This window comes from Macaca thibetana, chromosome 17, assembly GCF_024542745.1.
Source record: "Macaca thibetana thibetana isolate TM-01 chromosome 17, ASM2454274v1, whole genome shotgun sequence".
Lineage (NCBI taxonomy): Eukaryota > Metazoa > Chordata > Mammalia > Primates > Cercopithecidae > Macaca > Macaca thibetana.
The window spans coordinates 29,609,362-29,637,206 of record NC_065594.1 but is presented as its reverse complement, the minus strand read 5'-3'; the positions used below and the strand labels follow the sequence as shown (position 1 = coordinate 29,637,206).

Here is a 27,845-nt window from a genome sequence, read left to right as displayed (position 1 = left end):
TCCCAGAGATCAGAGGCCTCCTGGAAGGCAGATGGTGCGAGGCCTGGATGTCGGCTTCTCTCCCCGCATCTAGATCAAGTGGCGGCAGCACAGGCAGCTGGAAGGTACCCACAGAAAGAAATCGAACGCTATGTTCAGAAAGATCCACTCCATCTTTAACTCCAGCCCGCAGAGAAAGACGGCGGCCGAGAGCCCCTTCTACGAAGGAGCCAGCCCCGCAGTGAAGCTGATTCGAAGCAGCTCCATGTATGTGGTCGGGGACCACGGGGAGAAATTCAGCGAGTCCTTAAAGAAGTACAAAAGCACCAGTAGCATGGACACCAGCCTGTACTACCTGCGGCAGGAGGAGGACCGGGCGTGGATGTATTCGCGCACCCAGGACTGCCTGCAGTACCTGCAGGAGCTGCTGGCCTTGCGCAAAAAATATCTCAGCAGCTTCAGTGATCTGAAGCCCCACCGCACCCAGGGCATTTCCTCAACCTCCTCCAAATCCTCCAAGGGAGGGAAAAAGACCCCTGTCCGGTCTACTCCCAAAGAAATAAAGGTAAGTGCTGCTGAGCAGTACAATTTAGATGAGGGTTCTTCCAAGAGCCTTGGACAACTGTTTGAAAGCTTCTTCCCACCTCTGCATGGCTAAATTAATCTGACACATTCTGAGCCACGGTGCAATAGTCCTCAGATGCTTTATGTGGCCATCTCCCCAGCCTGGGGAAGGGTGGCTAAGCTCATGTTTATTACTCATTTATTTATTATTAACTTTATTTTAGGTTCAGGGGTACGCATGCAGGTTTGCGATATAGGTAAATTATGTGTCACAAGGTTTTGGTGTACAGATTATTTTGTCACCCAGGTAATAAGCATAGTGCCTGATTGGTAGTTTCTTGATCCATGTTTATTTTTAATACCCAAGAAGCAAGAAGGAGCAGGTAACAGTGTCCACAGAGCAGCTCGGTGGGGAAGACACGGGTTTTGGTGTCAGGCGGCGCCGTATTTGTGTTGCACATCTGTCATTTACTGCCCAGTGTTATAGGCGAGATAATGCTTGCATGGCATTTGTATGACAGCAAATCGTTTTTCAACAAATTATTGGTTTTTAAAAAATTATTGTTGTCACATCTAAAAATCCTGGTGAAAAGTAAAATCATCATATGACTAGATGTTTTCAAATATTGAGGTGCTTAGCCCCATGCAAGCCAAACAACTGGACGATTCCTCCATCTGTACCTCAGACGCAGGCATGTGGTGGCTCAGGTATAGCCACAGAGAGAGTCTGTGTCTCTTGGGAGATTCTGGGATGGCTTTGGGCACTGGAGGTCTCCAGACAGTCACAAGCATGAAATGAGTGAAAGAAATAATTTGCATTTATCTCTTTGTTTATGCTTATTGCAGTGTTTTGTATATATCATCTTTTCTTGAGCATCCCAATAAAGCCAGTACCTTAGGTGGGGAGGAACTCCTTCAGTATCACAGAAGGGCAAACTGAGGCTCGGTGACCCACCTCTACATGCTAGGTCACCTCATTTTAATTATGAGCCAGCATTTCATTCCGTTACTCTTTCCTTCATTTCCTCAGACTTGTCTTTATTTACAGAGTCTCCTCTGTTGCTCAGGCTGGAGTGCAGTGGCATGATCATAGCTTACTGCTACTTCAACCTCCTGGATTCAAGTGATCCTCCCACCTCAGCTTCTCGAGTAGCTGGGGCTACAGGCACCTGCCACCACATCTGGCTAATTTAAAAAAATTTTGTGTAGAGACGGCAGTCTTGCTTTGTTGCTCAGGCTGGTCTCAAACTCCTGACCTCAAGCAGTCCTCCCACCTTGGTCTCCCAAAGTGCTGGGGTTACAGGTGTGAGACGCCAAACTCAGCCTGCTTTTATTAATTTCTAATGCCCGTAGGTTGAGGCTGTTTTGTTGCATGCTTCCATCAGTCATTTTCTTGATGACTGGATGCGATGTCTGAAGCAGCAGGCCTGTCTCCCGCTTCCTTGCTTTCTCCCCAGAGTGTCTTGTAGGCCGTGCAAGCTCCATTAATGTTGAATGACTGATTGGCCCACTATCAAATCTCTAGGGCTTGGCCTAACCCAATTGGTTTCAACTGTCTGCATGTTATACCAGGTGGGAGCAGTTTAAATCATCATTTTAACTCTAAGAGTATGTCAGTGTTGGAGGCCCATACAAAAGGGTCCTAATCGCGGGTCCTGGTGCTGACTCTGTGGCTGGTGAGCTGTAGATTTGTGGGCCAGCCGCCTCTGATGACAGAGGGGGTTGCAGTGGTTTCTGAATTCTTTTCCAGCTTGGATATTCTGGGGTTCTAGGCACTGGCTAGATTTCCTCTAGGTACTACATTTCCCTGCAAATGGAGCTCTCTCTTATAGGACCTGCCTCCCTTCCTTGTTGAGCTATCCAAAGATAGAGGGAGGGAATAGAAGCAGAATGACCAGCTCTAGCCCTTTGAATGGCTGTGCAGAGGCACATGGGCCTGCTATAATGTAGGGATCTCCTTCAGAGATGCCTCTCACCACAACGCAATCAGGAAAGAGTTTTGAAAGGACACTGAAGTCAATCAGACCAAGATTTGAATTTTAGTTCTGCTATTTACCAGCTGTGTGCCTTTGTTAAGGGAAGTTCACCTCTCTGGGTCTGTTTTTCTGTCGGGTAGTAATGGAAATGATAATGTGAGGAGTAGGCTCCTGCACGTAATTTTTCCTAGCATATACCAGGCACTTACTCCAGTGTTTACTGACCCTGAAATGTTGGGTACAGGAGGCTCTTAGCAGTCTTTTCAACTGCTCTCTTTCCCCATGGCTCTGACAGAAACAGCTGTATGTTGGGCCTGCCTGTGAAATGATGGGTTCCAGCTTCATGGCTGGAGGGGTGGCCCACGGCTGCCTGGGTCTCTGTGCATTGCCAGGACAGGGGACCAGGAGGACTCCTTCACCCTGGAATGCCGTTACCCCATGCTTTGGGAGAAAGCTCTGCTGACATTCCAGATTTAGGGAAAACACCATTCTTTCCCCTGACTACCTACTGTGAGTTGAACTGTATCCCCTCAAAATGTGTATGTGGAAGTGCTAACCCCCAGTACCACAGAAGGCGACCTCAGTTAGAAACTAGGTGATTGCAGATGCAATTAGTTAAGATGAGGTCATGCTGGAGTAGGGTGGGCCCCTAATCTCATAGGACTGGTGTTTGCATGAGAAGATGGCCACGTGAGGACACAGAGATGCAGGGAGAATGCCACGGACAAAAGCCAAGGACCTACCAGAAGCCAGGAGAAAGGCCTGGAACAGACCCTTCACCAGCACCTTCAGAGGGAGCATGGCCGTGCGGACACCTTCAGGCCTCCAGAACTGTGAGATCTGTAGCTCTAAGCTACAGAAGCCACCCAGCCTGTGGTGCTTTGTTACAGTGGCCCTAAGAAGTGAATATACCTCTCTATAGAATTAGCCTCTTCTCTTCTCCAGCATTGGTCTGATCACACCTCTATTTTAGCTTTCATCATGTTCTACTGCGGTCTGTTAAAATGTGTGTCTCCCCTGGTGGACTGCAGTGAACTTGGTGAGCTTGAAGCTGAAACAGTATCTGGCTCATTTTTCTATCTCCAGAGCATAGGAGTGAATACTATCAGTTATTTGTAGATGCTTTATAGCCTTTAAAAGTCTGATGTCTTTTGTGCCATACAGAGGGGAGAGCCGGCCTCCATCTAGGGAGGGAGCAGTGTTCTCTGTGGCTCCAGGGCACCATGCCAGGCCCTCTCTTCTGCCCTCCCTCCATCCAGATGCAAGCCCCTGGCCTGGCCACAGGACCTAAGTTCCCTTGTCTGTCCCTCTTTTGTGGTAAGATAGTGGCTTTTAAACTATTGTGATTAGGATCCATTGCAGTAAGAAACATATTTTGGATATTGACCCAGTTTACCCAAACACACAAACAAAACAAAAGTTTTATGAAATAGACTTACTCCTGTTCCTTGCTTAGCACTCTGATGGTTTCTAAAGCATTCTATGCTATTCTAATTTTTTTTTTTTTAAAAGCATTGTCATGACACAATAACTTGATTTCACAAGCCATTACTGGATCAAGAAAAATGGCTTTCATACTCTGGAGTGGGGCTGTCTAACAGGTCCCATTGACATGTGAATGGCATCCAAGTCCAGGGTACCAAATGGTCTGTTATCCCAGACCCCTGGAGATACCCAGAGCCTGGAAGACCACCCATGTGGGTCGATGGGAGGAGGAAGTCAGGACACGCTAGAAGCGAGGTGAGCCTCGGGTGGGTCTGGGAGCTCCTCCTGGGACCCTGCATGGTGGGGGTCTCTACCAGGCCCTCTGGCAATGTACTCCTCCCTCACAATAGGTCATTATAAAAATGAATGAAATACACTTTTTGCAACATTTAAAAATCAAAACAACAACAAAAATCCATATCTGAGGATTTTGTGTCAGTGTTGGGAATAAGCTGCAGTTTGGGACTCATTGTTTGGGTGCGAAAAGGTTAGAACTTCCAACTCAGGGCATAATGTGTGTGGCGGAAGGATGGCATGGTTGAAGTGTGTCTTGTCAAGGAATGTAGTCGCTGAACCAACAGGGCAAGCCTCCTCCTGCTCTGGGCACCTTGGGTGTTTCTTGCCAGTGAGGAGGAGCAGTGATGTTCTCCTCTACACCCACTTCCCCTGCTCCCGTGCCATAGCCCAGGCACAGTCAGGAACAATCAGCTGTTATTCCTGACTTCTAATCACCCTCCAAACCTGACACGTTGGCTATTAGCCCCATTCTACAAAGGAGAAAACTGGGGCCTGGGGGCATTAAGAGATTCGTGTAAGGCTATGCAGTTGATGAAGAGAAAGCCAGGATTTGATCCCAATCTGTATCGTGTCAGAACTCACACTCTGGTCAATGTATCCACAGCATCTTTTGACTGGAAAACATGTTTTGATCTTGTATAACATACAAGATGCAAGAGTGTGCACCTTAGGATGCAGTGCAGAGGCTGCTTTATCCTGCACACCTGGTCCAGGGAGAGTCATTAGGGAGGCAGCTGCGTCACACTGCACATGGATTCTGTGTAGAATGAAGCCCTCCCAAAGTGGGAGAGACTGGGCTTCTTTTGTTCAAGAGAAACCTGGCTGAAAGGGAGTGGCCAGAAGGTACGCTTTAAATTGTTTTCTTTCCACAATCCATGGATGAAATTTATCTCCATCTTGACTTCTCTTCACATGGCTACATGATTCCAGTTTTACTCTAGGTCTCCATAGCACTGAAATACTGAGTTTGTATATCATCTACTTTTGCACTTCTCAATACACACTAGGAAAAGAGCTGAGGAAACAGTGCAAGCACAGCTACAATCAGAACTTCATGATGGGTAGGGATTATGTCCTGAAATCATTTTTCAACAAAATACTTTCATATCTCTCAGCTCATCAGATCCTAAAGTATCTGATATGAAGTATCTATGGCAGTTGGATTAGCTTCTGCGTAGTTGAATTAGCTTCTGTATCATATCAGAACTCACACTATCAATATATCTACAGCATCTTTTGACTGGAAAACATATTTTGATCTTGTATAACATACAAGATTCAAGAGCATACAGAATTGTTAAGTAGCAACAGAAATTGGAAAATCGGGAGAGAAAAAAAATCATAGAAATGCAAGACCACTCAAAATAATATGCAGATCATAGAAGCTAATTCAGCTGCCATAGATGAGTCTTAGATTTGGCTCTGTCCTTGCTGGAAGCTAAGATAAAAAGAGCTGGACTTGTTTCAAAATTCTGATGATCTGAGAAGAACCATACCCATTGCTTAGGGGAGTGAGATTTTTCTTCTGGCTTTGAATTTCAAAATATCTCATATGGCACTTGACTAAGGGAGTCTTGTGTGATGTGGTTAGTGATGCCCTTAATAATATTTTAGTAACAGTTTATTAATATATCACTCACTTGTCCCTTAACATATATTTATTGAGCACATACTATGTGTCAGGAGCTGTTCTAGATGCTGGTGAAGAAGACAAAGTCCCTGTCCTCATGGGGGGAGTCAGTCTTGTCAGACAGCAAGACCAGAGTTCCTACGGTGATTTCTCAGAGCCCCAGCTGTAACAACACAGGGTGTTGTCCTGAACTGCATCTTAGTGGGAGACTATGGATTGGCAGCTTAGCTGAGCTCAGGAGCTTCTGCCAGTTCCTTCTGAGCCCAGGGAAGAATTCTAATGCCAGAGGTATGGATAGATCACACACCCTTCCAATGGCCTTTGTCAAAATCCTTCGAAGAATTGGTTCACCCCAGGAGAGAAAAATGTCTGTGAAAAGTAACAAGTTGTCCTGCGTGATTTTTGCTCTTCCCACTCCACCCTGCATCCTAGCATGTTAGACAGCCGATTGCTCCCTGCGCAGTTTGTTCCAGGGTTACGTATGGGATGTGACTGGCTTCAGCCTGTGTGTGTGTGTGCCTGTCCTCGCTTTCTTATTCTTGTTCATTTCTTCAAGCTGCAGCCCTCTCCTGCTATGACGAGCCCTGGGTTATTTTACTTCTCTCTTTTCTCACCTACTCATAAACATCACTTTTCTTAGCTTGGCTTTTTTTTTTTTTTTTTAAATAATAGCTTTAATTCACATACCTAAAACTCACTCTTTCGGAGTGTACAAGTCAGTGGTTTTTAGTCTATTCAGTATTGTGTAATCTTCACCACCATCTAACTTGAAAACATTTTCATTACAAATTTAAGCTTTATTTTGGTGTGGTACAACAAATGTAACATAACTTTTACCATTTTCACACAGCACTTCATGGTTCCTGAAATGAGTGCTTTTTAGTGTCCTCAGATTATGGGTAATGAAGTCTATTACAGTTAACAAATTCTTAAGAAATTAAATACTTTTCTCGAACTCCTGGACTCAGGCAATCCGCCCACCTCAGCCTCCCAGAGTGCTGGGATTACAGGTGTGAGCCACTGCGCCCCACGTACTAAATGCTTTTCTTTGAATGACTTTGTATCAATTTTTTAAAAGCAAAAGTGCATACTACTAGATATCTTTCAAAATGTTAATAGCCAGACAATAATCAGGGTCTTTCACACTAGTCTCCCATGAGCTTTTCCAAATTATCATTTATATAAATGCATAATAATTCATCCAAAGGACTATTAAGCCCTAATTCACGTATTTTTAGAACACTTTATGAAAGTATTGTTAGTAGTACCCTAGTAAATGAATTCCTTAAAAGATCGTGGACCCTCTCAAAGTACCTCATTTAGAAATCAGGAGACTATTTTTATAAAAGGTTTGACAATTATTTCTTTAAATATGAAACAGCCTTTTAAAGTAAACTATTTTTAAACTACCATTTTAACTATTTTAAAAGGTACAATGCAGTGGCACTTAGTACATTCACGATGTTGTGTAGTGATCACTACCATCCATCTCCACAACTTTTTCATTCCAAACAGAAACTACACCCATCAAACACGAACTCCTCATTTCCCCCTTTCCCCAGTCCATGGTAGTCTCTGTTCTACTTTCTGTCTCTGTGAATTTGCCCATTTTAGCACCCGACATAAACGGAATCATACTCGTTCTTCTGTGTCTGGCTTATGGCACTTAGCACAACGTCTTCAAGGCTTGTCTATGTGGTCGCATGTGTCAGAGCTTCCTTCCTTCCTTCCTTCCTTCCTTCCTTCCTTCCTTCCTTCCTTCCTTCCTTCCTTCCTTCCTTCCTTCCTTCCTTCCTTCCTTCCTTCCTTCCTTCCTTCCTTCCTTCCTTCCTTCCTTCCTTCCTTCCTTCCTTCCTTCCTTCCTTCCTTCCTTCCTTCCTTCCTTCCTTCCTTCTTCCTTCCTTCCTTCTTTCTTCCTTTCTTTCTTTCTTTCTTTCTTTCTTTCTTTTTTTTTGAGATGGAGTCTTGCACTGTGGCCCAGGCTGGTATGCAGTGGCGCAATCTTGGCTCGCTGCAACCTCTGGGTCCCGGGTTCAAGTGATTCTCCTGCCTCAGCCTCCTGAGTAGCTGAGACTACAGGCACGTGCCACCACGCCCGACTAATTTTTGTATTTTTAGTAGAGACGGGGTTTCACTACGGTGACCAGGTTGGTCTCTAACTCCTGGCCTCATGATCCACCCACCTCGGCCTCCCATAGTGCTGGGATTACAGGTGTGAGCCACTGCGCTCGGCCCAGAACTTCCTTTCTTTCTATGACTGATCAGTCTTGGTTTCAATGGGAGGTGAAGAGGAAAAGTTGAAGCCTGTGCTCTGCATCTGACCAGCGTGCTTGCTGGTATTTGGGGTCCTCCCTGAGGACAGCTCCCCACACTTTTAGGGCCAGAGAAACAGCAACAACCACAGGCCACTTTGAGAAATGGGCCACCTAAGTGAACCCAGGCCTGGCTAGATCACAGAGAAGAGGCTCCGGAGGCTGGCGACAGAGCCAGGCTGCTGTTCTGGGGTTGGCAGCAGAGTCCTATGGAACCCCATGGCTCCCACACAGTCCAGATGGTTCACATTGGACATTTTCTCAGGCGGGGGTTACTTGTTGACATGGCTTGGCTCTGTGTCTCCACCCAAATCTCATCTCAAATTGTAATTCCCACGTGTCAAGGGAGGGAGGTGACTGGATCACGGGGGCAGTTTACCCCAGGCTGTTCTCATGATAGCAAGGGAGTTCTCATGGGATCAGGTGGTTTTAAAAGTGTGGCACTTCCTCTCTTGCTTGGTCTTCTCTTTCCTGATGCCTTATGAAGAAGGTACTTGCTTCTCCTTCACCTTCTGCCATGATTGTAAGTTTCCTGAGGCTTCCCCAGCCATGCGGAACTGTGAGTCAATTAAACCTCTTTCCTTGATAAATTACCCAGTCTCAGGTATTTCTTTATAGCAGTGTGAACACGGACTAATATGCTGGTCACCCACCACAGTCAGAAGAAACCTCATTAATTCTCTCATGGATCCCTGAGTAGCTTGGATTTCTGATATGTCTGCCTGGATGAACTAGTTGCAAAATATACACCCCTCCCTGACCCTCAACTAATGAAACTCACCTGTTATAAGAATGGTTTAAAAAGAGCCTGTTGAATTCTGAAGAATACCTGTCAAAAGTGATTGATTTTTAGTGAAAATAGTTTTATTCTGAAAATAGTTAGCTTTCAGAATTAATTTTCTATTAAGGCCACTCAGCTTGGTTCACAGAATGAGACCATATCAACAGCCTGTAGAGGCTCTTTCTCCTCTATGGCAGGAGGGTCTGAATCCAGTTCATCTAAAAAGACTCCAAGTCGTCCGTATATTAATTGCATATGCGATAGGAAGCAGGTTCTGGATCTGTTTTACACCATTGAGAATTATTTTTCAGATCTGTTGAGAATTTCTGCAAACACAGTGATATTAAAATGCAGGTTTTCTGTGAGCATCAGTTACTGGCGGAGGCTGGGGAGCTGTCTCTATCACTTGGCCAGTGTCTGGTTTACATAGTTGAAAGGCAGTAAAAATTCAATATGAATTGCAAAAAATTTCCTATTATGCTTGGCAGAGCTCTCTGCAAGATGGCAGATAGTATAATAATGATTGATAACCGTGCATATGATTCCTGCAGTCCCTCTCAGTCAAGCTGCAAGACATGTAATTATATTCCTAATCTATCCTCTGAGCACAAGCTGTTTGCTCTGCCTACAAACAATACTTCCTCCTCCCTTTTTTCTCCCCCCTACACCACCTTGTTCACCTGGCTAACTTCTTGTCCTTTGGGACAGCAGAGACAGTACTTCCTGGGAAGCCTTTTCTCACATCCACAATTCAACACAATGGATTTCCCTCCTCCCTATGTCTGAGCCTTGTTTTAGCACTCAGCACACTGTAATTGTCTGTTCTTTTGCTTATCTATGCCACCAACTGTGAGCTCATTGAGCAGAGGCATTGCATCTTATTTATCTTTTTAACTCCAACCTCTAGCATGGTTTTAGGCACATGGCAGATGCTCAGTAAACCAATTACCTGAGAAACTCCAGGTAAATTGTAATTTAGGAAGGAAACTGTTATAAACTTTGATGGAAGATCTGGAAAAGTCATAGATATATGGTTTTGATGAGTAGGGGTTTGCCTTTTCTTTTTTTTAGTGGAATAGAATATAGTTTGAGTATATTCGTGTGGAATCATATCCTGATAATTAAAATAGCCACTATGTAATTGATTAGAGCCCACCATCAAAAACACATGATATACATTTTTTCTGATAATAAAGTTGTATTTGCTTATAAGATGAAATTCATAACACACAGAAAAGTATAGGGAAGAAAATAAAAATATCTTAGAATCCTACCATCTAGATAGAGATATTTACTATATAATTTTTAGGTGTATTTTCTTATAGTCATTTTTTTTCTGTGTATTTGCACATATGTGCATTGAAGTTGTAAGATAAAATGAGTATCTAGCAAAAATTGAATTTTTTAGTATAAGGATGTCCCATGTAATATTTGGCATGTATTTATATGAAAAATTATTCATTGTTTACCTGAAATTAGTCCTTCAACTGCCAAGCTTTATTTTCATTTGTTAAACCTGGCAAACCTAATGTCCATATATGTATAAATGTACTAAATTTGGTTCATACCATATATACATCTTTGTATTCTCTTCTCAGTTAATGTTATATATTATGGGTTCTTTTCCATCTCATTAACTACTTTTTGTAAACAAAAGCTTAAAAGGCAAATTTAACAGCTTGCCTTCTTTAAACAATTGCTAAACATTATAAATAAACACATTTTACTCTATGTCTATAAGGCATTTAGCAGAGATTCCTAAAGTGTGATTAATGGATTGAAGGCCAAAGGTCATTATTTTTTAGGGATTCTTTTACATATTACTTTCCAGAAACATTTTACCAATTTATGCTTTTCATCAACAGTAGGTTTCTAATAAACTCTTCTTACTGCATTTTATCAGCATCAAGTACTGTCGTTAATTTTAAAAGTTTGCCAATTTGATAGATAAATTACAGTATCTTAAGGTACTTTTATTACTGCTTGCATAATTACCTTTGCAAAGGGTCATTGAAGAATGACCTTTTTTATCGTTATAAAAATGCATACTTCTTATTTAGTGGATTGTTCATTCCTGTCTTTATACATTTTCTTTTGGCTGTATTAAAGTTTTGTTATTCATTTATAGGGACTCTTCTTATATTTTGTTATTTACAGGGATTTTTAAGGATATTAGTGCATTGTCTTCCATGTGTGTTAAAATATTTTCTGCAAGTTATTATGCATCTTTTCATTTATTTGACGTTTTCTGATGTGCAGATGCTACTTATTTTTTTGTCGTCAATTTTCATCTGTGATTTCTTACATTGCTTTCATGCTAAGAATGTCCTTCCATGTTTCAAGGTCAAGTGCATATTTGCCATATTATCCTTTTTATAATGGTTCTGTTTTCCTTTTTTCTTTTTTTTTAAACCAATCCCTTTGTCTATCAGCAATTTATTTGGATATATAGTAGGAACTGAGAACACAACTTGAATTTTTCCCAAATAGCAAAGTTTTCCAACACTATTTATTGACAACTGGCATGTATACAAGGGTGGTGTACATTCCTTCTCTTAATGGATTGTGACATTTCACTTACTGTCTGTGAAGATTTTACACTATGCTTTAAGTCTATTAATTCAGTTCTATCAGTTAGGCTTCTAACAGTTCGATATATATGAGCAACATTTTATTAACTTAGTGTTTTGTTAAAGCCAAATGATCATTTAGATGACATATAAGGCCAGGAGTTACAAGGGGCTGGCAAAATAAGTAATGGCTTTAAGATTATAAAGCTGGGCCAGGTGAGATGGCTCATCTGTATAATCCCAGCACTTTGGGAAACTGAGGTAGGAGGATTGCTTGAGGCCAGGAGTTCGAGGCTGCTGTGAGCGATGGTCACAGCACTGCACTCTAGACTGAGTGACAGAGAGATAGTCTTCCTCTAAACAAACAAAAACAAATATTACAAAGCTGGGGAAAAAGTAAGCCTAAAACTGTTGGTTGGATCCAGTGAGTCTACAACCTCTATTACCAGAAACAAAAGATATGCAGCTGGTCTCCCAAAACTGTTTTAATGTTTAGCTATAATAGATAATACCATAGTTCAGTTATACTAGAGTTTCTGACAAACTTCTTATTTTTATCTCTTTGTGATAATTTTCTCAGCTTAGTTGTCTATTTCACTGATTTTTTCTTCAGTCCTGGCAAGTTGACTGTTTAGCTCATCTATTGAAAATTTGTATGTGGCTATGTGTGCTTATGTATTTAAATTTCAGTGATGATACTTTTTTCTAAGATTTTTTCTTCTCAGTTTACAGTTCTTGTTTCATAAACTCCCACTCTTTTTCCGTAAAACCCTATTCAATTATGAGCATACATTTCCTTGGGTGCTGTAGTATAAAAGGAATGGATAAGTATCACTTTTGACTTGGTCCTGTATCTCCATCCCAAGGATAGCAAGAGGCAAAAAAGATGCACTAGATGGAACTTTTAAGGTTTAAAACCAGAAAAACCTTATTTGGCAATATTAAATTGCTTGTGGGTAAATTTGACTTGTTTTGCATTTAATTTCACCCAGCTGAATGATCCAAGTGTAAAATGAGCTTCTCAATCAGGATCAATTCTACATTTGACCCTGGAAATTTCATCACCAATATTGACATTCAGATTCCTAGGTATGATTATCCCAAGGAAGTATTATTAGTACTTTATAGAAATCAGAAGTATAGAGTTCCTAAAAATTTGCCAAATTAAGTCCCAAAGTATAAATTAGCAACATATTAATTGGTTTGAAAATATAATTCGGTAATGGCATGTATATAATGGTGTATATTCCTTCACTCAACAAATAGTTATTACTCCACATCAGGCACTGAAATAGATGCTCGATGTTCATATATAAAGACAATATATTTGCCCTAATGCAGCCCATAGCCTGAGGAAGCAACTCCCAGTGTCATTATTTGAGCCACACTGGTGTGTTGAGGTGCCTTGGATGAGAAACAGGTAGAATTACAACCAGACCATTGGGACTTGTGAATATCCTACAACCTGTCTCATGTTTGCAGCTGGCAGTGTACATTTATCAGTAGGGGTATGTCATATTCGTGAGTGTTGTTTGCTAAAGTCATCTCACAGAAGAGGTTGAGGATCATTGGTCCAGTGTGAATTAATACAGTGTGCAATGTGGATCTATCCAATGAGATAGAAAATGAGCATAGAAAAGATGTGCCTGGGTCTGTCTGCGGCAATTGGTGAAAGCTTCAGAGAGGAGATGACACGTGAGCTGACTTCTGAGGAGATGAGGGGAATTGCCAAGTAGAAGAGGTGAGAGGGGGCTGGATGCTTAGCGGTGGTCTCCTTGGCATTGGCTGAGTTCTTCTTTCTGACAGAATGTTGCTGTTTACAACTGGAAGTTTATTTTGTAGAATTTAGATCTCTTGCAGAAAAATACTGACAGAGCCCAGAAGAAAATGAATAGACTGAAGAAGCGGGCAGCCCAGGTACCCAGAGGGTGGTGAAGCCAAACAGGATGGCAAACTGATATGAAACGCAAAAAAAAATATATATAAAAAATTAGAAACTGCCCTCAAGGAATTAGAAATTGAAATGAGAAATACAAACGAGTTTTGTTTGGAAAATGCAAAGGATTCCATCTGAGAAAAGTAATCTGAGGCCCAGGCCTGGGGTGGGGAGATGAAGACATGGAAAATGATAACCCTAAGGCCATGGAGGGTTAAATGTGAAAGGCAAACTGGAGTGGAGCTGGCAATGCGATACGGATGCTCTTAGAGAAAGCTTCTCCCTGGGCTACTTCAGGGCTGATGGCAAAGGTGGACCCTGTGAAACTCAAGGAAGGCTGCAGCAGGAAACATCTTGCATTGCATTTGGCATTTCCAAAGACCAAAAGGTCTGGGCTAGGAAAAAAAAAAAAATCAAGATTGGGAGGGAAGCAATCCACTTTTGCTTGGAGTTGTGAGTTCAGGGAGGGAAGACTATTTTGAGTTTCATCTAGGGGTGTTGATGACTGAAGTCTCATTTTGTACAACCACCTCTTTGTAAAGTAGATTTTCCTGTGACAATAGCCTGAGCCCTGAAGGAATCGCTGCGGGAATGTCATAGTGTAGGTTAGAAAGCCCCATGGAAATTGTGAGAAGGCAGAAAAAGCTGAGCTCAGCCTGAGTTCAATCCAGGAATAGAAAAGGCTCAGCCCTGACTTGTAGTTTAGACTTGGTACTTAGAAAATCATCATAGAATCCATTTGATGACCTTTAAAAGTGTAATTTATAAAAGGACAATAGAAGCTCTATTAATAAGCCATACTTAATTAACTTGCCAGATTACTTGATGCTCACCATTCTCTCGTTAAGACATCCAGAGCAAGCTGGGTATTTATAAATGGAAGCCTGTCTCTAACTATAGTATTACAGGCAAAGTACAAAATGACATATGACAAGACTTTTCATTGCTGCAGTAATAGCAAAAGATTGCAAACTACCCAAAGATGTATCAATAGGGGACTGTTGTTTGTATCTATGCCTGTCTGTACAATGGAGAACTATGCAGCTATTAAGAGGGATGAGGAGGATTTCTATTTACTGCTAGAGTGATCCTCAGGATACATTGAGTGAAGAAAGCAGTATTCACAGGTATACATGGTATGCTCCTTTTTGTTTTTGTAAAAGCAGTAAATACAAATTTACTTGCTTGCTTATATTTTTGAAGAAATGATAGAAAGATAAACAAAATACTAAAGCAAAGATAGAGGAAATGAAGAGGAGGGACTGACATGAAAGCAAGCCCTCTCTTGAGTGTTAGTTATAGTTTGGTTTTGGAGCCATGCATATTATTTACATAGTTTTAAAATATTAAAGCAAAAAGAAAAAGCAACCCTTAAAACATGAAACCCAACTGAAGCATAGGAATCTAACAAATTACCAAGTCAAAAGCATAATTACACAGCAAGACGTTATTTCAAGAGACTTTAAAACAGAATTTTCGTTTTTCAGTTCAAAGACAAAACACATAACACACACACGCACACAGATGCACACACACATCTTAAACTGCATTCAGTGGGCTTACTATTGGTAATGTTGGTGTAACTATTTTGAAATGATTATATATAGTAGGGTAAAACAAATAAATAATATTATGAATGTTGCATGGAACCAAGATATTCAGTTTAATAGAGATACAAATATGAATTAAATAAGTTAAATATGAAATCTCTACTATTCAATTTGAATTAGAGACACTGTCAGTTTCTGCTCAGGATGTGTACAATGGGAAAGAATATCACTCTCAGCCTTTCAAGGCCATGGAGAAGGCCGCATCCCCAGGGACACAGCACCTGCCTGAGGCCGGGGCTTTATCATAAAACAGTGAATGCCCTCCTGCCTCTCACCACCATCCTAACAAGCATCAGGTAGAAACTGACAGTAGAATACTGCTAACAGAGGGGCAAAGGTGTGGAGGGAGACCCTTTCTTTAGGAAAGCACAAAGGATAAAGACCTAAAGCTGAGGATGCAGCAGACATTGAGGACCAACTCTCTGGAAAATTATCCTGTACTTTAAACACAAGGTATTTCTGGAGAGACTTAAAGTCTGTGATGTACTTGGAGTAACCATAGCAACAACAGGCCCAGTCCCAGCTAAAATCTTATCTAGATTGACTCAAAGCCAAACTAAAGGCCTAGCCAAAGGAAAGACCATTTGCAGACATAAAAACTTCAGTGTCTACTGACCTACATAAAATGCCTGGCTTTCAACAAAAAATTATGAATTATATGAAAAAGCAAGAAAAGAACAATGCAGTGGCAAGCTACAAAGCAACTGATAGAACCAGACTCAGACATGACATGAACATTGGAACCATCAGACAGGAAAATTTTTAAAAACTGTAATATGTTAAAAGTCCTAATGGAACAGGTGGAAAACACACAAGATCAGATGGATAATTTCAGCAGAAAGATGGAAACCATAAGAAAGAACCAAATGAAAAGAGTAGAAATGAGCAGCACAGAACAGAGATGAAGAATGCTTTTGCTGAGCTTATCAATAGATTTGACACAGCTATGGAAAACATCAGTAGACTTGAATATGGGTCCAAAGAGATGAGCAAAACTAACACAAAAAGAAGACATAGTTAAAAAAAAAAAAAAAGAAGAACAGAGCATCCAAGAACTATGGGATGACATCAGGGAGTCTAATATAAGTGTAGTTAGAATCCCAGAGAAGAAGAAAGAGAGAAGGGGGTATAAGAAATATTTGAGGGAACAATGGCTGACAATTTCCCCCAAATTAATGACATACTTTGAACCACAGATCTAAGAAGTTAAGAAAAAACACCAAACAGGATCAATAACAACAACAACAGCAACAACAATGATAAAACCGACATATATCATAATAAAATTACTGAAAAGACAAAGAGAAAAAAGACACATTACACAGTATAACTAAGATAAAAATTACAACAAATTTCTCATCAGAGATGATGCAAGCCAGGAAACAATAGAGTTGTATTAGTCTGTTCTCACACTGCTAATAAAGACATACCCAAGACTGGGTAATTTATAAAAGAAAGAGGATTAATGGACTCACAGTTCCACCTGGCTGGGGAGGCCTCACAATCATGGTGGAAGGCAAAGGAGAAACAAAGGCACATCTTACATGACAGCAGTCAAGAGGGCTTTTCATGGGAACTCTCCTTTATAAAACCATCAGATCTCAAGAGAATCACTATCATGAGAACAGCACAGGAAAGACCCACCCCCATGATTCCATTATTTCCCACAGCGTCCCTCCCGTGACACATGGGAATTATGGGAGCTACAATTCAAGATGAGGTTTGGGTGGGGACACAGCCTAACCATATTCAAAGTGGTATCTTTAAAGTGCTGAAAGGAAGAAAAAAAATACTTGTCAACAGAGTTCTATACTCAGTGGAAATATCTTTTAAAACATGAAAGCAAAAGAAATATTTCTTAGACAAGCAAAAACTGTGAGAATTCATTTTTCAGCAGACCTGTAGTACAATAAATAGTAAGGATATTTTTTTGAAGAGTAAATGTGGTACCAGATAGAAACTTAGATCCACACAAAGAGGTGAGGAGGACTGGAAAAAGGTAAAAATACAATTTGTGGGTTTAAAACATTTTAAAATTCTCTAAATTATAACAAATTGTCTAAAGCAAGTAGCAATATATTGTGTATTTACAGCATAATTAAAAGTGAAATGTATTGTAGCAATAATACAAAGTGTGGGAAGAGGAACCGTGAACACACTATTTTAATTTGAGTTGCAAATATCCGTATGAACTCAAGATTTTTTATTTCTAAAAAACTAGTATTTCCTCATTTTTTGCACTGAAAAGGCCAGAAGTAATGACAACCCTGTAGCAATAAAATCCCTAACATGTATGCTGTGCTGTCTAAATACCACTTCCAACTAAAAATTAAGGTTTTTTTGGAGAAGTAACAGAATCTAGGTCTGGAGTGGAAAACGTACAAGATGAATATTGGGCATTTATGTCTAAAAGTTCGGAGGTTCTCAAAGATACTAGGATTGTGTCAAAGAGACTCAGGATCCACCTTGAAAGAGTTCTTGCTGTCAAAATACAGGACAGTGTGAGCATCAAAAAGGATAATTACAACTGATGAAAAGACATCAAATATGTTAAAAATATGTGAATTTTAAATAATACCCCCCTCCAACCAAACAAGCACGTGAACCTTATTGGTTACCTCGAAAACTTTCTAGGGTATCAATTTATTATGTGAGAGGAAAAGAGCAAGTATTCTGCTATTCCTAAACAGACCATGTGGTTGATGCGGGAAAGTTCTTCATACCAAAAGCACAGTTAATAAATGCGGGAAGGTTGAAGAACTGGAAAAGCAATATTTTGCAACTGGTAGTAAAATAATGAATCTAGACAATGATTGCTAAAAGCATTAAGTAAAAGGTAGATAGCAAATTTTCTAGTAGATGGATCCAAGCAACATCACATAAACCCCCAATCAATGTCAACATTGCATAAAACAGGAAAACATGTGCCGTGTGCCTCCTGGTGTGTGATACACAAAACCACTAACCTTATTATTAAAAAATTAAGTCTGAATTGAATTAACCTTTAAATCTGAACTTTGCAATTCAGTAGCCACCAGTCACATATGGCTATTTAAATTTAAATTTAAGAATTAAAAGTTCAGTTCCTCAATCACGGTAGCCACTTTTCAAGTACTCAATAGCCACACGTGGCTAGTGGCTACCATGTTGGACAGTGCAGATGTAGAACATTCCCAGCACTACAGAAAGTACTACTGGACAGCCCTGCTCCAGATCTGAGTACCAGATATAGGGAATTTGAGGAATAGAGAAACATGTGAACCAATACCCAGAAGAAGGAGTCTGTCAAATCTAGAATGTGAGAAAGTCTGTAGAACAAAAGACGCAGATTCTTCAATTAAATGACCTGCATAAATCATTAAAGAGACTTAAACAGGTAGCAACTAAATGTGGACCTTGTCTGGATCCTAACTTGAACAAACCAACTTGCACGAGACATTTTTGAGTCAGTCAAGAAAAATAGAACTAGGTGCTTGCTGATATTAAGTGCTTGCTGATATTAAGAAATTATCAGTTTTGTTGAGTATAATAATATTGTGGATAATGTTGCCAAAAACTCTTATCTGTTAAAGATACATTTTGAAGTATTTATGAGTAAAATTGTCTTTAGGATTAGCTTCCAGAAAAAAAAGTGAGAGGTTGATAGATGAACAAGAATGGCAGAAAGGTGATGGTTGTTGCTGATGATGAGTATATGGGGTTCATGGTTCTATTTTCTACAGTTTTTGTATTGAAAAATTGTTGGTAATAAAACATTTTTTTTTTTTTTTTTTTTTTTTTTTTTTTTTTTGAGACGGAGTCTCGCTCTGTTGCCCAGGCTGGAGTGCAGTGGCCAGATCTCAGCTCACTGCAAGCTCCGCCTCCCGGGTTTACGCCATTCTCCTGCCTCAGCCTCCCGAGTAGCTGGGACTACAGGCGCCTGCCACCTCGCCCAGCTAAGTTTTTGTATTTTTAGTAGAGACGGGGTTTCACTGTGTTAGCCAGGATGGTCTCGATCTCCTGACCTCGTGATCCGCCCGTCTCGGCCTCCCAAAGTGCTGGGATTACAGGCTTGAGCCACCGCGCCCGGCAATAAAACATTTTTAAAACTAGGATATGTCTATGTACTTCTCAGCTTCACAAGTTGAATGACGTGCTTATTAAAATTAAGTTATATTTGTTCCCAAACTGGTTTATATAATTTGGACTTATTATAATTTATAATCATTTATTTTAATTAAATATTATAAAATATGAACGATAAAATCTAATTTCTTTTATGGAAACTAAGTTGAGTGTTTTAGAAAGATTCACTAATAGAGAGTTGCTTTTTAAAAAGCAACAAAGTGAGGTTTGGACAAAGCAAATGTGACAGACTTGAAAAAAATATATAAATTATAAAGAGCTAGGATTTTACACTCAAGTTTTTTTCTCAGGTGCCTAGATCACTTTAAATAAACCAAATCCGGAAATTTTAGATGAGATATTGTGGATAAGATTTAGGTGAAAACAAATGAATAATTCAAATGAATAAATCCTATTCAAAAGATTGGTGATCAAAAAACATGGATTAAAGTGAAGAATTTAGGAAAATGTTATGCATATTTACAGTAACTTGATAATAAAATGCAGCTTATTGCAGGTGGTAACAGACTTGGGGGAGTGAGGAGGTGGCACAACTTGTGGTTTACATGAGAAAGGACCAGGTGATTTATCCCCCAACTAGGGACATGTTGGAAGAGTGAAAAGAGGTACTATGCATAATCCCACTGAGATAACAGGCATAAACTGGGATGATTCCTGAGCACACCAGGATGTTTGGTCCCCTGGACAATAAGAGATAGGATCAGAATCCCAAGCCGTTTGTAACTCATTAGAGCAGCAGTTGTTTCTAGCCAGAATGAAGTCTGGCAGGGATGAATGCCAAACATTAAATTCAGGAAGCAAACAAAACTGCATGAATATAAGCAGAGGAAATATCTGCCCAGGAGGTGGCTTAGGTAAAGTTTGGGAATGGGAAACTGCGCCCCTATGGGTGAGATGTTCTCATAGTTCGGGCCAATAGGAGAGAGCAGCAGGGGATGGATGGAGTCCCATTACCCAGGCCTCTCTGTGTGCTAAGCCATAGGAAGGACACAAAGACATGAAGAGTCTGGGCCTCTTAACCCAGAGTTTTGTTCTCATCCCTCAATGACCTGTATCCTGTCCCCTTGGGTCATGTCCCTTGTGTTCTTGTCATCGAGGAGACACTCCTGTCTGCTCTTGCAAACCCAGGGAGTAGAACCAAGATTTGAGGTTTTTCCACTGTAAACCAGACATTGAGGTGGAGATCGTGGGCCCCTTTGCTGTTTCCCCTATGTTCAGGTCCCTGTAGAGTGATGTGTATTAGAATCACTTAATTGTCTAAATTCATTGCTTTAGGAAAAGGGCAAGCATAGATATTCTTTAAAAGCACCCCAGGAGAGTCTAACAACCACTGGGATTAGGTACCACTGTTACAGAGTCACCCTGACACTGATGGGGGATAGCATTATCACTCTCAGGACTGGGATCTCAGACTGAGTCAAGGGACAGGGAAAGCAGGCAGGGAAGCCAGGCAGGGACTAAGTAGGAGAATAAAACAATTTGTTTATTCACTTACATGTGTTTATGCCCCTGCCTTATCCCATAAAGGATTTGGGGCAAGGCAGTAGGGAGACTAATGAAGATAATCAGACAAGTGGAGGAAAGCCCTCTTGTGTGACGAGAGTTAGTCACACAAGCACATATGGGTCAGTCACAAATAATGTCACCAGTGTGCCACCACTGACTCACTCCCCAGCCACAGCAGGATCCAAAAGCTCTTTCAACAGAAACCAGTTTATAATGACTGTGGATTGACTGTGCCAGCAGAGCCCGAGAAGTGGGACCTGGAAGAACAGGCTCTTCAGTGTCGCCCAAGGAGCTCACTTGTCAGTGTTTCTGAGTGATCCTGGGATGGTAATTGCTGCTGAGCTTAAGCAGAAATGACAAGGTGTGGGAAACTGACCCAAGTCTTGAATCCTAAAGCTGAAGTTTTTGAAATAGGTGATGTGTTTGAATATTTGGAATCTCACTTCCAGCAAAGGTGAAGCTTAAAGGGCTATTGTCTACTAGCTTGGATGACAGAGAGTTCAGCGGCTGAGATGGTGATTTCTATGCTAGTGTTTTCTTTTTCTAGTTTATAAATGTTATCCTCAGAGGATAATACTTGAGGAGATTCAGGAGATTCACAACAAGACAACATTCATGTTAAGCTAGCCAATGGTAGGATGCTTTCTTAGCCTTTAATAGCTAAGACACCAACATTGACTCTTTTCCTAACTCTTTAACAATTGACAGCAACTGACTCACGCTGCTTTGAGCTGCTAGCCAAACCCTCCCTCCAGAGACACTTAGGACTGAATCACTTAAATTGAATAACAGGGTAACCCAGATAAAACAATATGATGGACACAAACAAGACTGAGACCTTTGCATTAAGCTAAACACTGATGACAGTTGCCTTCTGAAGACTTGGAGATGTCCCCTCCATGTGGAGGTTTTGAGGTGCAAAACCACCATGGACCTTGCATTACTATTAAATAATATTCATCCTTCCTCAGGGGTCAGCCAAAGAATGACTTTATCCACTCTTTGTTTCTCTCTTCTCCACTTTGCCAAAATCTCTAAAATGATATCCATCATCATAGACTTAGGTTAGGTACTGAAGCCCATGGGAACCTAGAGGATGGAAACTTAGCCCAGGAGAGGGGTAGGCTTCCTGGAGAAGGAGCAGTCTCAGCCAAGATTCAGTGGATGAATTGGAAGTCAGCCAATTAGAATATCCAAGGCAAAGGAAGCAGCAAGAGAAAATGCAGGGAGAATGAACAAGTGTGGACCTACCTCCAGGCATGAGCCTTCTGTCACTTGCCTGTAAGAAGGATGCCTGGCAGCTGGGCCTGCTGCACTCAGAGACTGGGCCTCCTGGTTTTTTAGTCTCATCCCATGCCCAGCCCTTGTTGCGCCTGGTGTCACCCAGTCTAGAGCGTCTCCACTTCCTGAAGGTTGAATTGTCCCTCTTCTCAGCTGCCACCCCACCCATGATGTTCTGGGACCTGGTCCTTCTGCTCCATCACATTGGTCACCTCTCCACCTGCTTTCTGACTGGCAGAAGCTTTTGGAAATTTCTCTTCCATGGATGGCCTTTCTCTTGTTCTCTATATTCTTGAAGTTTCTACTTTTCTTCTCCTCAGTTTCATTTTAAAAGAGAAAGGCCATCTGTGGAAGAGAGATTTCCAAAAGCTTCTGCCAACCAGAAAGCAGGTGGAGAGCTGGCCAGTGTGATGGAGCAGAAGGACCAGGAGACACGGCTATAAAGATCCTACCCCAAGACTGGGTACTTTGTAAATAAAAGAGGTTTAATTGACTCACAGTTCCACATGGCTGGGGAGGCCTCAGGAAACTTACAATTATAGTGGAAGGTGAAGGGAGAGTAGGTAACTTCTTCACAAGGCAGCAGGAAAGAGGGGGTGAGCAAAGGCGAGGTGCCACACTTTTAAACCATCAGATCTCAAGAGAACTCACTATCACTAGAACAGCAAGGAGGAAACTGCCCCCATGATCCAATCACCTCCCACCAGGTCTCTCCCTCGACATGTGGGGATTACAATTCAGGATGAAACTTGGGTAGGGACACAGAGCCAAATCATATCAAGGTATATATTGTGGTCCTTCAACATCTTCCTCTAAGAAAGCTCTTAGAGCTTTCCTTTGATATTTTGCAAGTATAAAAGGAAAAAACCTCTCTATTTAAAAATTTTTAGTAGTACAAAATGCATACACTTAAAAAACATCTTGTACACATAGAGATGCTGTTGTTTTCTTTCCTGACACACCTGTCTATAACTAAATCATATTCACTTTTAATACCATCCTATTCTCAAAATGCCCATATTAAAATAACTCTACATTGGATCAAAAGTGCCCATGTTAACACATCTGTCCCTTTTTTTCTCTCCCCAAGTCCTCTTATTTCCTAAATTCCTCAGAGAGTTTTTTATTAGTACACATATTGATTTGGTCAGTTCTAGAGACCATGAGTTCTCCACTGAAACCCATCTTGGATCGTGAACTTCCATGATGTCAGTCACTCATGACAGGACTGTTGTGAAGATCATGAAGGGAACGGTCAGGTAAAAGCCTGGAACCTGGTTAGCTACTGAACAGATTCTTGAAACTCTCTATTTTATTATTCCTTGTACTTTTCAAACAACCATACTAATTTTAATTTATTCCATGATTTGAGTGTAAATTTGGTTCCTTTAGAAACTGAAAACATCTTTATTTTAAAAAAAAGTTTATTTTTGATTTTTGTGGGTACATGGTAGGTATATATTTATGGGGTATATATTTACAGGGTACATGAGGTGTTTTGAGACAGGCATGCAATGTGAAATAATCACATCATGGAAAACGCGGTATCCATCCCCTCAAGCATTTGTCCTTTGTGTTTCAAAAAATCCAATTATACTCCTTTAGTTATTTTAAATGGTACAATTGAGTTATTATAGAAACTGACAACTCTTAGAGCATTTTCAACATATCTGGAGATCTATCATTTCTTTTCTGCTGTGAGCATCTCACCACCTACCTAAGGAACTGTACAATCTCCTAATTGGGTGTTTATCAGCAAGGAACAAGGCTAAAAAAAGACTAATTATTTTGCCTAATGTCTGACAGCAAATTTGTGACCCAGAAAGAAGTAGATCTTGTTGTCCTTTCACTCTCCCTTCTTGAGATAATTAGAAATCCATTGACCTACAGCAATAGTGGACCTGGAGTATCTACCCTCCTTTCACAGGGCACTTATTCATAGTTACCTTTGAAACCTCGCAAATCCCTAACGCCATGCGCATTTCGTTTTAACAACATTTCACCCTTTTCTGAGTCTCTGGCTTACTGCCTCAGGCAACTCTCTCTCCTCCCCTTCACCTCTAGCAGAAAGCAACCCCAAAGAAATACTCGCAGTTCAGTGCCGATGTGGCTGAGGCCATTGCCTTCTTTGACTCCATCATTGCAGAGCTGGATACAGAGAGACGGCCCCGGGCTGCCGAGGCCACCCCACCAAATGAAGACGTGGACTTTGATGGTGAGTTCCAGGAAGGCAGTGGGAAGATGGTGTCTGAAGGCGGGTGGGGCTGCGATGCTGTGAGGACGGGCTGGGGGCTCTGCGATGGACTTATAGGATAGGCCACCAGGAATCCCACCTCCCTGATTGAAGGGAAACCCTGCACCTCCAAGCTGGAGCCAGGCCCTGAGCCCATCCTCTGTGGGGATCTCTTACTTCCGTTGTCTCTGCGGCCACTGCTCCAGCCTGTCCCTCCAACACTCTGGCGCCATGTTTGGACAATGTTTTCTCTGCGGTCCACTTACCATGGCTGAGAAAGTTGAGACTTTCCTAAGACTCCAAGAAGGACAGCAATAGGGAAATGATGAAGGAAGGAGAATCAATGAGGTGTGTCATTTAAAGGGTACAGTTTCAGTTTTTTGAGATGAAAGAGTTCCAGAGATCGCTTCCACAATGTGAATATACTGAACGCTACTAAACGGCACACTGAAAAAATGGTGATGATGGTAAATTTTGTGTTCTGTACGCTTCACCCCAACTTAAGAAAAAAAAGAAAGGGAATGGACAAACTGTATTTGAGAATCCAGCTTCCGACCATACCTAGGTTAGGTAGTAGGGTGATGTAGGGCAGGAGAGGCCCACCGTGGCTGCCCAGACCCAGCCTGGACTGCTAGAGCTGGAGTGCGGTGAGGCCTGAGGCCATGCTTCCCTCCTCACTGAGGCGTGTCCTGGGGCATCCCTCCTGATGGAGAGCAAAAAATCCAAACACATCAGCTGAGCCCCCTTTATATTCCGTCATGCGACTGTCAGACAGTTTGTTTAATCTTTGACTTGCCCCCCATGGTGTAAATTAATGATGGTTTTATTCAGGGGGCTCACTGGCCCCTTATACTAAGGTCAAAGCTTTTGGTACCAATATTAAATAATTCATGAGTATTTTCTCTAATGCTTGAAAGAAGCTTGTGATTTATTGTTGTTGTTCTGGCCTTGATAGATGTGTGTCTGTGGGATTTGGGGTTTCAAATTGGGTCCTTTGCAGTTTCACAGAAGGTTAACCCTGCTCCCCAAGCTTATTCTTATCCTCCTCCTCTCCCACGCAGCCCCTCCAGTCCCTGACAGACAGCAGCCCTGCCCCGGGAGTGAGGAGGCCTTGGAAATTCACGATATCGGTGAAGGGATGACAAAATCCACTAAGGATGCAAGGGTCATTTTCAGAGTTATGATTTTTAATAAAAATGAGTGTGACCAAGTCATTTTTATTCAGTTCATGAAATGGCCACTTTTCTCCTCTGATAACAAAAAACATACCAAAGCATAAAGAAGAGAGCAAAAAATATGACCTGTAAAACAACCACCCAGAGATCATCATCGCCGTTAACATTTGGGGATATGTCCTTCTGAGTGTGGTTTTAACACACACACACACACTCACACACACACACAATCTCACAGACTCATTTTAATTTTTTTGAAATAAAACTAGGATCTCCTTTCATTTAACAATTTACAATACATCTTGGGCTACTTTCCAAGTCAATAAATATAGATCTGTGTCTTCATGGTTTTTTTTTTTTTCTTCTTTTTTTTGAGATGGAGTCTCGCTCTGTCATCCAGGCTGGAGTGCAGTGATGTGGTCTCGGCTCACTGCTACCTCTGCCTCTCGGGTGGCTGTGATTATAAGCGCCTGCCACCACGCCCCCGGTTAATTTTTGTGTTTTTAATAGAGATGGGGTTTCTCCATGTTGGCCAGGCTGGTCTCAACTCCTGGCCTCAGGTGATCTGCCTGCTTCAGACTCCCAGAGTGCTGGGATTACAGGCGTGAGCCCCCGCACCTGGCCTATGTCCTCAGTTTTAATGGACATATATTCCATTGCATTCCTCCTGCACCGCAACTGCAGAGTCAAATCTGCTTTGCTTGGCTATCAGGCCTTTCTAAGAATTCGCTATTAGGATCATGGTTGCCTATACCCATTTCCTGTGAGTGTTCAGTCCAATCCGCCCTCTCCTTTGCCTTATATGCCTCCCAATGGCAAGTCCTTCCTTCCCGGGTCACATGCTTTTCTCTTCCAGTGGCCACCAGCTCCCGGGAGCACAGCTTGCATTCTAACTGGATCCTGCGGGCGCCGCGCAGACACTCTGAGGATATCGCTGCTCACACTGTGCATACTGTGGACGGCCAGTTTCGAAGGAGCACTGAGCGCAGGACCGTGGGCACTCAGAGGAGACTTGAGAGGCACCCCATTTATTTGCCCAAGGCTGTGGAAGGGGCCTTCAACACCTGGAAATTTAAGCCCAAAGCCTGCAAAAAAGAGTAAGTGCTTGGGCTAAATAGCATGACCAAGATGTTCTCATGGCCTCCAGATGCTTGGGGTGATCCTTAAGGTGCGTCGAGCCCCATCTTACATGCCAAATATTATTTTTATATATATATGTATGTATATAGTGTTGCGGAGGTCTTAGTTTCAACATTTTTTTTGGTAGTCTGCACTCCAGCCTGGTGCACTGCTGTTGCCTGCTCCTAACTTGCTTCTTCCTGGGTCTGCCTCCCTTTGTTTCTGGCCCACTTAGCCCATGCACTGTGCCATCCACCTTCATAGATTCCCTCCAGTGCCATTGACACATTGCGTGCTACAGACTTATAATGAGTTTGAGGTTGAACAGAGCATAGCATCAAAAGGAAACCAACATCAAATGAATCAGATGCCCCTCTCTAAAAGGCACCGGGCAGGCTCCGAGATGTAGAACTTCTTGCTGGCCAGGCCCCTCTTGGGCCATCTTACCACCATCTCCTCTGGCCTCTTTCCTTTTAGATCCTCTTCCTTCAGGCCTAGTTACCATTACTAACCATCAAATTCCTGTTATCTACTCACTCAGAGAGGTAAGTTCTTTCTGGGTTTGGGCAACCCAGGCCATGCTGCAGGGCTTTGCCTGTCACAGTGGAAGGGCCTGTCAAGCCTCACCAGCTGTCTTTCTTTGCTTCTACAAAAGCCACTAAACCCTGTTGGATTTAGGGGTTTTCTAGATAGCATTTTCCTCCCACAGTAAGACCACGCACTGGACATATTAAAATCACAACCCAGCCCTCACCACCCATCCTTCGCCTTCAAGGCCAGGCCAAGGTCCAGCTGATGTCTACCCATGGCCCCTATGGTGACACCATTTGGTCCTCCCCAAGACCCAGGACTAGGGCAGCAATCTGAGGGTCTCCATGAGAATGGTGGTAATTGAGCATCCCTTCCCTCTGTGTGGCCAGCCAAGCCGAACTTAACCTCCTGCCTCATTCCTTCCTTCTAGCCTGGGGAGCTCCAGACAGATCCTTTTCAACTTCTCAGGAGAAGACATGGAGTGGGATGCAGAGCTCTTTGCGTTGGAGCCCCAGATGTCTCCTGGGGAGGACTACTATGAGACAGAGAACCCCAAAGGACAATGGCTGCTTTGAGAAAGACTTTGGGAACGGACAGTGCCCTGACCCCATCTGGATTCCTCGATGTGTCTCAGGCTGGGTCCCTGAGAAGCTGTCCACTTTCAACGCAGCATGAGGTGTTTGGTAGAGTTGAAAATGCAAATTGTAACACAGTCAACCCCCTCGGCACACTGCC

At 42.0% G+C, this 27,845-nt stretch overlaps 2 protein-coding genes across 2 annotated transcripts in view; one reads left to right on the top strand and one right to left on the bottom strand.

Annotated features, from left to right (window-relative positions):
• LOC126940470 (peptidyl-prolyl cis-trans isomerase NIMA-interacting 4-like) overlaps positions 1 to 27,845 on the bottom strand; it is a 1,058,238-nt gene that overhangs the window by 1,009,740 nt on the left and 20,653 nt on the right. The window lies entirely within an intron of this gene.
• C17H13orf42 (chromosome 17 C13orf42 homolog) lies at positions 131 to 27,685 on the top strand. Its single transcript, XM_050766370.1, has 4 exons — positions 131 to 544; positions 24,120 to 24,267; positions 26,317 to 26,557; positions 27,541 to 27,685. Exons 1-4 carry the CDS (start codon positions 131 to 133, stop codon positions 27,683 to 27,685), a joined length of 948 nt encoding a protein of 315 aa, XP_050622327.1.